The sequence below is a fragment of the Danio aesculapii genome, chromosome 4 (genome assembly GCF_903798145.1).
Source record: "Danio aesculapii chromosome 4, fDanAes4.1, whole genome shotgun sequence".
In the NCBI taxonomy this organism is placed as follows: domain Eukaryota; kingdom Metazoa; phylum Chordata; class Actinopteri; order Cypriniformes; family Danionidae; genus Danio; species Danio aesculapii.
In genome coordinates this window covers 16,163,331-16,176,321 of record NC_079438.1, presented here as the reverse complement: position 1 = coordinate 16,176,321, position 12,991 = coordinate 16,163,331, and the positions used below count along the sequence as shown (strand labels likewise).

The 12,991-nt window shown below is 36.8% G+C and overlaps 1 protein-coding gene across 3 annotated transcripts in view; it reads right to left on the bottom strand.

Annotated features, from left to right (window-relative positions):
* Nucleotides 1–12,991, bottom strand: part of LOC130222096 (gastrula zinc finger protein XlCGF57.1-like) — a 31,197-nt gene that overhangs the window by 3,878 nt on the left and 14,328 nt on the right. Inside the window, exon 3 of one of the 3 annotated variants that reach the window (XM_056454724.1) lies at nucleotides 7,655–11,796. The exons of 1 other annotated variant lie outside the window; for it this stretch is intronic. In XM_056454724.1, the coding sequence (XP_056310699.1) occupies nucleotides 10,629–11,796 (1,168 nt within the window). In that variant the 3' untranslated portion in view covers nucleotides 7,655–10,628. Of the gene's footprint in view, nucleotides 1–7,654; nucleotides 11,912–12,991 lie in introns of those variants that run through there. One more of the 3 variants, XM_056454723.1, reaches the window with a different exon arrangement.

The window sequence follows — 12,991 nt, the reverse complement described above, 5'->3', positions numbered from 1 at the left end:
ACACACACACACACGCACACACACACACACACACACAGCTGTGGTTATTAATGTATGTGTTCTTGTGTTCAGATGTCCGTTTCCTCACACTGGATCCAAACACATTATACACTGGTCTCATTCTGTCTGAGGAGAACAGAGAGGTGAAGAGTGTGGAAGAGAATCAGTCGTATCCTGATCATCCAGACAGATTTGATTATTATCGTCAGGTGTTGTGCAGAGAGAGTGTGTGTGGATGCTGTTACTGGGAGACTGACTGGAGTGGAGATGTTGGTGTGTGTATATCAGTGTCATATAAGAGCATCTGCAGGAAGGGACGAGGTGCTGAGTGTTGGTTTGGATATAATGCTCAGTCCTGGAGTTTGATCTGCTCTTCCTCCAGTTTCTCATTCTCATACAATCACACAGAGACTCATCTCCCAGTAGAGCCGCTCAGCAGGAGAATAGGAGTGTTTGTGGATCACAGTGCAGGAACTCTGATCTTCTACAATATCTATAGAGACACAATGAGCCTCATCCACTCAGTCCAGACCACATTCACTGAGCCGCTCTGGCCTGGGTTTTGGGTTGGTTCTGGATCATTAGTGAAACTGTGCTGAAGACTGAGGAGATATTTACCCAGAATCCTCTGCAGGATCAGTCAGCAGCAGTGAGATGGTGTGTGTGTGTCTATGTGTGAGTAAAAAAAGATATCTGTTTGTGTGTGTGTGTGTGTATATATTGCTGTGTGTACATGTGCATGTGTAAGAGAGTCTGTATTTGTGTGTGTGCGTGTGCTTGTGTGTGTGTGTGAGTGTCTGTGTGTGCATGTGTTCACTGCTCTGTGTTTGTGTGTGTGTGTGTGTGTGTGCGTGCACATGTGTGAGAGAGTCTGTGTGTGTGTTTGTGTGTGTGTGGTTTGGGGGGGGGGTTCATTCTATGAAACGGGTGCCATTTGTGTCCGTAACATTTGATGAGCTGCATGAAGCACAAAAATGTCCTAAAATGTGTTTACAAAGATTAAAGTGATGAATTTAAGGGTTCTTGCTAGCATGATATATTAAAAAGTATCACTATTAAAGAGAAATATATATTTTTTTACACTTTTTCATGATTACATAACACATTTCACATGTTCGTGCTGACTAACATTGCATAGCACCTAAAATATCATCAGGGTTCGTACGGGTGCTGGAAATCCTGGAAAATGCTTGATTTTTAATATATTGTTTTCAAGGTTAGAAAAAGTGCTTGGATTTTGGACAAAGTGCTTGAACCTGCTTGAAATTGAAATTGCACGACTTGAAATTACGACCGTTTTGGTCACATATGTGCCCGAAATTTCATCTATCTGAGCTTCACGCAGAATGCCTATTTGCACTTAAAAAACGGCAAACGCAGCGCTCAGGAACAGTTTTAAACAGTCGTCATGTCAACTTAATGCAGTAAACAAATCCCACAACGCCCGCCCCACTGCTCTTCTGATTGGCCCACTGCTTGCAATGAATGCGAATGGATTGGTTAATGTAAGCTGTCAATCAGTTCAGATGACAGAGAGATACTGCTGTGAAAATTTAAAGGTCTGGATCCAGTCATTGGTTACCCCCAACACTGTATCCCATTGGTGTCAAATTCAGTTGCTGGAGTTCCCACCCTACTTCAACACACAAGTGCTCTATGCACTGCATGTGTTGTTCATTCATTTAATAAAAGGTTTTCATATCTGCTGATTTGTTTATTGTGTTAGACATTTTCTGTTGTATATTTGTTTGCTGCCAAAACAATAAAATACATTTGTTTAAAGATTTGATATGCTTTCTAGTTGTAATAACAGTTACGAATACTGATTAATTTTAGTAAAACTAAACTATATATACCACTGATGTGTATGCAGTAGCTGTTATGCTGTGAGTATAGAACTACAGTACAGTAACTGTAAGCAGTTTTCAGTTAGAACCGTTTTGTTCTTCAATGCTCTGTAAAGTGTCATATTGCATTCCTGGAAATGGCACACCTCCGGTTTAACTCCATCACATAATGCTGTAGCGAAGGAGAAAGCAAAAAATCCACAAGTGCTGTATGACTGCTGCATTGAACATCGGGCTTTCTGATAACGAACTGGGTAAATGTGGGCAGATAAGCCAGGATAACTTTTGTTCTGTTTGCTTGAAGATATTTGTGTCCAGGCTATCATAGATGTAAATCTCGTTGGATCCACAGAAAAGACTGCCGTTATCCAGTGGTTGTCGTTTCCGTTCATTATTTGTACAAATGGTGTCTGTGACATCACACCCCCACAATGAACACTTTGTTAGAGCAAACTGGACTGAAACCCATGTATGTGAGGAAACTTCTGAGCAATATAAAAGGAAGCTGCCTCCACTTCATCACTGCTGAGCCAAGTGTATGGGTGAAGAATGCTAAACAATTGTTCTTGTTTCCGCTGTACCTCTTTCACCAATTTCTTGGCTTTAATTACCTCCTTTGGTGAATAATGTCCCCTAATTGGTCCATGGGACTTTTGTCTTTGTGCTCTTTTTCGTTTTTGCCCTTTCTATGAGATAAACATAACAAATAGGCATACATTTTATTAATTATTGCACCTCAGTTGTCATCTCAACTCCTATTCACCTCTGAAAATTAAGTCTTCCCTTTTTATTTTAGAAATGTGTGATTACTGTTTTACAGCAGTAAATGAGATCTATCAAGTTAGATTTGGATAAATCTATGTTTAGCAGTTTGTTATTTAAGGAAGTACACAGTAAAGTACATTAAAATATTTTATTTTGGTATGTTCTAACTTCATTTTTGTATCTAAAAGAAGTATACATATTAAGTCAATTGTTAGCACACATACTTGTCTGTCTCGTATTTGCACATAAAATTAATAGTTTTAGCTTCAAAGCATCTTTGTCTTGACTTCCTGTCTCCGGGTCCTGTGCTGCCACTGATGTTGTCTGCTTTTGTGTAGGAGTGCTGATTATCTTTGGGACAGTGGACATCTACATTTACAAAGAGAATAGAAATTACTTTTTTTTATATTTGAGAAATGCTGAACTGGTTACATAATGCATCCAATAAACTGGTTAAATCAGCTTGTTCCATCAAATCTCTGTCCATACTATCTCACAATCTTCTGAAATTGACATTATTACTGTGAAGCTGCTTTGACAAATTAATGAATTGAGAAGGTTAACCATTTTGATGCTTTTGCACACTGAAAATTGTTTTACCTGAAAATCATCTTTGTCTTGGCTCCCAGCTTTAATTGTCTGTGTCCGTTTCCAAATAGGACTGTTGTTTGTCTTTGAGGCTGTAGATGCCTGCATTTTACAAAAAAAAAAGATATTAGAAATGACAAATATCTTTAACGAATGCTGAACTGGTTTGTATTTAAATGTGTTTCATGCTACCATTGTGTTTTTGAAATTAGATGGCTTGATGATGGAGGTCACGCAGACCCCTCCTCTATTTTGCTTGCGCTGCCTCCACTTCAAGAAATGGTGTTCCTATAATATTAAATAATAATTTGTGTAAAAGTGCCTATTTTCTAATATTTGTATAATTGTTATAGAATTCCAGAGAAGTTGAAGACAATATTCCCATTATTTACACAAAATATTTATGATGGTGTGGTTTTACAATGAAAAAAAGTTACACACTAACATATTTTGAAGCATAACACTTAAGTTTACATGTTTAAATACAATTTAAAGTAGACTGTTTTACCTTTCTTTTTGTGATGTGTTGAACATCACTAGATTCCCTCAGAAGTGCAGTGTGTGTGTTTTTGTTGGTCATAATAAAGTCATCAAGTCTGGTCAGTCATATTCCTTTGAAATGTATTTTCTTAAAGTCTGTAGTAACTTACAAACACAAGGGGGAGACAACCAACCATAAATATAATCTACAAAATCCCACTGACTCTTTTCCATAATTCCTTGTGTCTTGTATTCCTGTGTGCAGTGGCAGAGCTAGAATTTTTTCACAGTTGGTGGCCAGGAGGTTGCCATGCACACACACAAACAAAATGAAAGTGTTTAGTAAACCCAAATCAATTTCATTACCAACATATAATTCAACTGCTGTGGGATCCAATGAAAGGTGTAGGGTATGTTTGAACCTGATCTGCCTGTTTGTGCTTCTTTATAAATAAGTCTGATATGTCGCCCTTTCTTTTCATGTTTAATTGACCCTGTGTAAAAATATTACAATCTGGTTACATCTGATCCAGTTAGAGACACATTTATCTTAACTAAAAATATCCATTATCATACCTGCACATTAACATCAGCAACCGATCTAAAAAACATTTTTCTGAAGACTGTATATGAGCTGGCTATTCCATTTCAGATGAATTTAACTCACAAACAGCTAGCCTAACATTACTCCCCCATATTAGCAAAATTAAATATAATAACTTGCATACATGCAGGGCTAGACTGGGAAAAAAACGGTCCTGGTATATTGGACCAGAGCGCCCCACTACATGCAATCAAAATGCTACACATCTGTGCACATCCTTGAATATGTTTAGCAACTCCTATTCTATAAAAGCACAGGAGCCATATTTAAAAAAAAAAAAAATTATTATTATATTAAAATTATAATCCATATAGTTATTCGCTGCACAGGTATGATGTTCCATTCACTTTTTTTTTTAATTCTAACTTCTGAAATCTGAAAATATAAGCTTTCACTTGTAATACTGGAAAATAAAAATTATAACCACTGATATATACAATATTTTTAAATCACTCTCACGACCCCTTGAAATTATTCCGCAACCCCTAATAATTAGCCACTAATAAAAAAGTTACGAATTGCCGTGAGATTGTGTTGGTACTTCTACTTGAGTAAAGGAGGCGTGTACATTAGAGATAGAAAATGCTTCAAAAGTTACCTGTTAAGACATTAACTTTGTGCACTGGAAGTGCTCCTTACTAGCCTCTGTATTGGGTGTATTTTCTCTTTTCAGACACTGAGTGACTGCCCATTTTCACTCCCCCTCCCAAAGTGACGTAATCGATTACCTATTAGGAAACAACAGATGTAAAGAACAGAAAAACTGTATTCAGGGTGATTCAAAAGGAATCCCACAATGTTAAAAATTGAGAACTCAGCTAAGCTCTTTCTGTCGTCGATTTAAGGAAGCTCTGAAGTTTCATTTGTTTACTTATTTGGTCACTAGTATCGCTGTTGTCATCATGTTTCTTGTGGTATTCTTTTTGAATCACCCATATTTCCAAAAAGATGTGACATGAAGTCACAGATTGTAACTGCTATAAAACTAAGTACCTATAAGGCCTACAACTATTTTAAAGAAAATAAATGCAGCCTCACATCTTTCAATGTTGTTTAAATAATCTTACCATTCTAAAACTTTTGAATGCTAGTGTATTTCAAGAAAAAGATGAATAAAAGATGAACCAATGTTCCTGGAAACGATGGACAAGCCTTTAAAATGATGACAGATCTACAGTACTGTTATCAAGAACTTTTGCAATGAAATACATAAATTAAACAAGTAGCTTCTGCTTAACTTACCTTAATATCTATTATTTTATCTATTCCATTATTTACATTTAAATTTAAAACCAAGCACAATAGGCATGTAGATCAGGTTTATAAAATCCTATTCAATTAAATTTAAGTTAATGTGTTTAAAGAGAAATTTGGATTAATACAGATTAATACATCACTAGTTGCATCAATTACATCATTTGCAGTGTTTTAAGCAAGTGAATGAGCTGGGATATCTTTTGGCGAGCGTTTGACTTGTATCACTGCTTGGTCAAATATTCTGAACATATTCAGTTTTTTGTACTTGCAGAACCAACTGTTGAGGTTACGTTAAGTTTCTTTACACATCCTAAATTATAAAGTTGTGAGGATGGTATATTAATGTGCACTTACCGCTGAATTAGATGATAAGGTCAAAATGGTCCAGCTTCTCCAAAAACCGTAGCCCTCTTTTGTCCTTTGACCATGTCTTTGTATTTTAACTGCGGTAGTGTTCATATGTGAATGGCATTTTCAGTTAATATAATCAACCAAAATGTATTTTATCTTCATTTCTCAGCTGAAATAAGAAGACAAAACACTGGTAAACAACCGTTAAAAAACTGCGTTTGTTTGTGAATCCTTGTTGTCAGGACAACGTGCGCATTGCCGCGATTGTTCTTCTGTGGGGAACGCGTGCACAAATTCACCAGTCGCGTCAGAGTGCCTTGTGGTCACAAAATTCTAAAGCAAAATCGTAAAATGTGTGAGCACGCATTCAAAGCGAGCGCCTTCGATCTCCTTCGTGGTCGAGAAAGAGTAGTATAAGTTACTGTAGCATGTAACTGCTTCATTTAAATGGGTTTGAAAAAAACAGACTCAACTCAAGGAGTCGATTCCTGTCCTGGAGTCGATTCCAAGACTAGGTTCATTGAGAGTCGAGGAATCGACTCTCATTCTCTACAGACTGATTTAGAAATCCAGTTGTTTTGCCATTGTAATCATGTGCACAATATTAAATCTCATTACATTTTTGCAGTCCATAAATCACGTTTTTTTAACCCAAGAAACAACATAAAAACATTATATTTAAAAATGACTAAAAACGGAATTATCTTTACAAATAAACTCTTCAAATTCTATTTAGATTACTTGTTTCCAAAAAACATCCCTGAATAAAAGTACAGCACAAGTGCAGCACAGTATTGCCACAGCATTGGGATTTTAGATTATATATCAGCACAATGCACAAGTGTAGTAAAGTTGTACGTTAATATACTTCAAATTGTACTGTTGTTGAACTTATTGTAATTTTATTTGAATTTTATAATTCATTATTTTGCAGTTGCACATTTTACTTCAGTTATCCTCCTTTAAACTGTTGATATACTGTAGTTTTGCTTCCGTTTACTGAAGTTATTTTTGTAAGGGTTTGTTTAGGCTATATTGTTTTGTAAGTATGAAATGTAAAAGTAACACACCGCTCTCCTAGAGGTGCACCCGTGGTAACATATATAGCACGCTTCAAAGGGAAGCTCCACAAAAATAACTACACTCCGACAAAGACTAAATATTTTTTTCTTTTGAAAGACGAGACTAGCATGAATAGAATGATTTCAACAAAGAAACTCACCTCTTAAGCAAGAATCCAGGCAATCCAATCTGTAAAAGCATTAGTCCACAACTTATTCATACATTGATAAACATCCATGGAATGCACTGCTATTATCCAAACTAATCCTTGCAGTATGTTCAATGGAGTAGCGTCTCCAGTCATAATACTAAAGATTTTGGTCAACAAAATGGCCGCCGGTCTCTTGCATTTTCGATTGACACTCCTTTGAGCCAATAGCTGAAAGGAGAAGCATCACCATCCAATTAGCTCTAAAAAACTTGAGATGGTCCCGCCCTCTCTCTAATGAATGGGCTCTGTGGCAAAGACTTTGTGAATGAATTGGCCAGATATGCTTGTGATTTTAATCATGTTAAGATTCTAAACGTAATGTTATTCATGGGTTAAAGGGGTGGTCCACTACGATATCATATTTTAAACTTTAGTTGATGTGTAATGTAGCTGTGTGAACATAAACAGCATCTCTGAATGTAAAATGCTCAAAGTTCAACGCAAAGGGAGACTTTGGTTTTTACAGAGTTAGCTTTGTAAAGCCTACAAAAAATACTTCCGAGCCGGTGAGATCACAAACATACTTTTACAGCGCACACACACTGCGCAGCTAAGGGGCGTAGCCAGAGGCACTGTAATGTTACTGCAGAGAAAGCTGAAATGCCGTTTAAATGCTGCTATTTCCACAGAGCTTCTTCTGTTTCTGTATTTGAGCTTCCAAATGACACGACACAAAGACAGAAGTGCTTACAGTTCAATATTAATTATGTTCCAGAGAATTATAAAATACATAGCAAGCATGATTTGACAAAACACAGCTTCCAGAATCTCTCCCAGTTCAGTGCTAGATTCAGTTAAAATCTCTTCAAAGAAGGAGTAGCTCCAACAAGCAGAAGCTGTAGCCTGTGAGTTTTTATTTGTTAAAATGTATCATGACATGTACAGTGTCTAGCCTTAACGGTATTGTAGCAAAGATGTAAACAATAGAAAATGCTGTTCGGCACCGCTCCATTATCATTATGTTTTAAATATTCTAATAGTTCTTTTTTAACATATTCTATACATGTTAAATCATTTAAATGATTAGGGTTAAATCGACAAAATGTCTTTTTGGGTTTATTGTCAAGGTCAGGTACACTGTTAAATATACCCCTGCATGATCTGAGATGTCTCTTGTTCCTATTTTACAGTCTTTTATTTTATGTTGATCTGACCTAAACATAAAAAAATAATCAATTCTAGAATGAGACATGTGGGTGGAAGTATATTCTTTTTTTAGGAGGGTATATGTCTCTCCATACATCTATTAAGCCTAATTCTTTCATCATGAATCTTATTTGTCTAGTTTCTTTACTAATTTACTTATTAGAAGATGAGTCCAATTTAGAATGAAGTTGTACATTCCAGTCTCCCCCACAGATCAGCGTACCCGAGGTCTCCTTGGCTATAATAGTAAATAGTTTTTTGAGAAAACTGCTTTGTCTTTTTCAGGTGGTTTATATATATTAATTAAAGTACCTTCGATTTGGTCGATAGTTCCTTTTATTAGGTTATATCGTTCTTCTTTATCAGTAATCTTAAAAATTCAAGTTGATTTTATTTGAGATTAATGTCATTACTTCTCGTTTACGACCATTATTATATGAGGAAAAGAAGATCCCATTTTTTCTACTTTCTTATGTTCTGTATCAGAAAGATGTGTCTCTTGCCAGCAGATTATCTGTTGCTTTTCTCTTTTCATTTTAGCCACTAGTTTGCTTCTTTTAATTGGATTTAGTAACCCATTAATATTCAAAGTAATTACTCTATATTCCTGTTTTTGCATATACTATAATCAGATGTTATTGCGAAGATCACGGTGACCAGAACAAGAAAAACACAAACATGAATATCTTGAACCACATAAAAAAACATTATGAAAAAGGTCTCCAAACCTTGAAGTCTTAAAATAACTTCTTAATGTGAAGGGAAAGCCATCCTTCTCTAAAGGGCCCCTTCCTTGCTGTGCCTATCGCACAAAAAATGTTAACGAATATATTCAGCGCCCATATCTGGCATTATTATATTCTTGTATTTCTGGCTAGGTTTTCAAGTTAAATATTTCTACTAATTATAGCAAGGGATTTTAGTTGTATAAATTAGAATCCCTTTATGTTTTCCTACCAGTATGTTACTCAATGACTTGAGTCTTGGTGTGCTCTAATCATTCAGCTTGTGTCGTTGGTCAGTTCGGTTAAATACCATTCTTCCTTCAAACGATTTAAATGTCCATCATCGGTGAATTAAGTCAAGAAGTTTTACCAGTCTCTCAGAATTCTTTGTTAGGATCTGTCAGGTTTTACCCTTCTTTCAAATGGAGCTAGTGTTGTCCCTTTGAAATTCACGTAGTTTTTCCCAGATCTTCACTTGATGTTTTTCCTTACTTTTCTTCCATGTCACTCCTTTTGCCAAGGTCTTTGTTTCACTTTCCTAGAGATCCCTACAATAGTTTCTTCTTCGCTGTTTATCTGTCCTTTTTCTTTCAGATCTCTTGATGCTTCCGTCATGAATTGTAAATGACCGGCCCGTTTTCCAGAAAGATTCTACGTTTCGCTGGCGGTGGTGTTTGGAACTTAATCCCCTTTTCTTTCAGAATTTTTCTTAAAGGAGCAAAACCCCGTCTTTTCTGTTGGATCTCAGGTGGGTAGTCTTGGTAAAAAAAATCCTTTTTTCGTTCTAGTGTATTACTTTCTTTCTCCATGCGGAGGACCAGTTTCTTCGTTTTGTATTCCAGGAAGAATACCACCACTGATCTAGGGTGGCGTCAGCAGGTGGTTTTGGTCCGAGTGCCCGGTAACACCTTTGGATTTTAAAGGTCCAATTAGTCGAGTGACAGCTCCATTTTGATAATCTTTCCACCAAGTCTTGGATATTATTCTCCTCGCTTCCTTACGGGATTCCAAATATCCGAATATTATTTCTACGTGATTCTAGATCTAACAGTTTCTCTTGCAAATTTTCTTGAATTTGGATGGTTTGATCAAGCATTTCTTTCATCTCGTTCTCCTCCAATTCTCCAACTCGCTTCTCCAATTCTTTGACCTGCCGTTGCATTTAGGTCCGTGATAAGGCCATCCAGTTTTTGATTTGACTTCTTGTTTAAAGGTACTTAGTTCCATTTTCACATGTATTGGCGAGAGAATCTTGGAAGGCGGTTAAATCGTATTTAATATCCATCTGGAAAGCTTTGATGACCGTATGTATTGCTGCAATGCTAGCTGACAGGCTATCAGCTATCTCGTCCATCTCTGATTTTTCATCAGTTGATTTCTCATTTTTTTCAGGTTTCAATGGTTGTTTTGTCCCCCTCCATGTTATTTAAATATGGTTTAGGTTATCATATATGATGTAAAAAGGAGGATGGTGTATAGGAGCGCTGTTTCTATGCTGCTACATGTGTTGACGCCATACCGGAAACCATCCTATTTGTTTCTTAAGCTGCCCCAAATGAGTGAAACTCTATACACACTGATCATGTCTAGGGTTACTCTCCAGTGTGAATCCTCTTGTGCCGTTTCAATTCTGCAGCTGTAATAAAAGTCTTCTCACAGTCCAAGCACATATACTCTCTCATACCAGTGTGGATCTTTGTGTGTTTATTAAGGTATGATGATTGGCTGAAACTCTTCCCACACTGAGTGCAGGTGAATGGTTTTTCTCTGGTGTGGATCATCATGTGTCTATAAAGCGTTGATGATAAGCTGAAACTCTTCCCACACTGGTTGCATGTGAATGGTTTCTCTCCAGTGTGGATCATCATGTGTTTATTAAGGGATGATAATTGGCTGAAACTCTTCCCACACTGGTTGCATGTGAATGGTTTCTCTCCAGTGTGGATCATCATGTGTTGATTAAGGTGTGATGAGTGGATGAAACTCTTCCCACAATGAGTGCATGTGAATGGTTTCTCTCCAGTGTGGATCATCATGTGTTGATTAAGGTGTGATGATTTTCTGAAACTTTTCCCACACTGAGGGCATGTGAATGGTTTCTCTCCAGTGTGGATCATTATGTGTTGATTAAGGTGTGATGATTTGCTGAAACTCTTCCCACACTGAGTACATGTGAATGGTTTCTCTCCGGTGTGAATCATCATGTGTTGATTAAGGGATGATGGTTGGCTGAAACTCTTCCCACACTGGTTGCATGTGAAGGGTTTCTCTCCAGTGTGGATCCTCATGTGTTTATTAAGGGATGATAATTGGCTGAAACTCTTCCCACACTGGTTGCATGTGAATGGTTTCTCTCCAGTGTGGATCATCATGTGGTGATTAAGGTGTGATGAGTGGATGAAACTCTTCCCACAATGAGTGCATTTGAATGGTTTCTCTCCAGTGTGGATCATCATGTGTTGATTAAGGTGTGATGATTTGCTGAAACTCTTCCCACACTGAGGGCATGTGAATGGTTTCTCTCCGGTGTGGATCATCTTGTGTTGATTAAGGTGTGATGATTTGCTGAAACTCTTCCCACACTGAGTACATGTGAATGGTTTCTCTCCAGTGTGGATCTTCATGTGTTGATTAAGGGATGATGATTGGCTGAAACTCTTCCCACACTGGGTGCATGTGAATGGTTTCTCTCCAGTGTGGATCATCATGTGAATCTTAAGTTTGCTTTTGCTTGCCAAACTCTTTCCACACTGAGTGCAGGTAAAACAACTCTTGTCTCTCACTTTTAAAATATCATCAGTCTCTAAATGAGTTTTGTCCTCAATTTTGACATTGTGTTCCTCTTCTTTACTCTCCTCATAGTCTTTAATTAGGTCTGAAATAAATAAAAAGTTCAGTTTTTAGTAAATCATTAAAACTCTCATCAAAAGCTGAAGTGAAAAGGCACTAAAAACATTGGCTACACAAACCTTAATTTTGATGCACATTAAATGTAAAAACATAGCAGATCATATTTAGATTAATCTTGTCATATCAACCTCCTGGGGTCCATTACACACATACACATTTAAGCAGATTCTTATATGAATGATCCCAGATCATTTTTGGTCATATTGATGAGACATACATTTGAAAGCTGTAAATGGCCAGTTTTTCTATTTGTATATATTCGTAATCACAACAAAACAACATGTTTTTGTAAAACATGTAAAGCAGATAAGAAATGCTTTCTCCTTCTATGCCTGATACAGACATATCTGCATAAAGCCTTAAATCTGCACCTTTAAATTACAAATGTTCTAAGGGTTAGTAATCTGCATGTAACGAATGCAGTGCAGAATTCTAATACTTTACGATATCAGATCATCAAACAAATGTAAATATTAGTCAAATATAACACAAACACATTGTGCAGTTTTTAAATGAAGGTTTTTATTCTTAAAAGACAAAATACTGAACTGCATAGCCTTGTGTGAAAATGTTTTTCCCCCATTAAAACAACTTTAATTTTTCACACCGACTTCAAGTTCTCTAGCCACACCCAGACCTGATTACTACCACACATGTTCACAATCAAGAAATCACCTAAATAGGACCTGCCTGACATTGTGAAGTTGACCAAAAGAGCCTCAAAAGCTAGACATCATGCCAAAATCTAAAGACATTTAAACACAACAGAGAAAGAAAATACTTGTGTCATGAGTAAAAAAAAAAGAAAAAAAAGAGTGAACTCACATGCAGAAAAACAACAAGACTTTATTGAGGTGTGAGTCCCGGAAAAAGTCAAAGTCAAAGTAAACACCTGGTCGGGTGAGCGCTAAGTAAGTGCCGTGGGAAAAAAACAACAACCAGACACTCGCTCACTAGCAGTCCTGGACACAAATACAGGGTGAGTAACAAAATAATATGCACACAAACGATGGATAACATACTGACAAACGAAGAGAAATTAAGT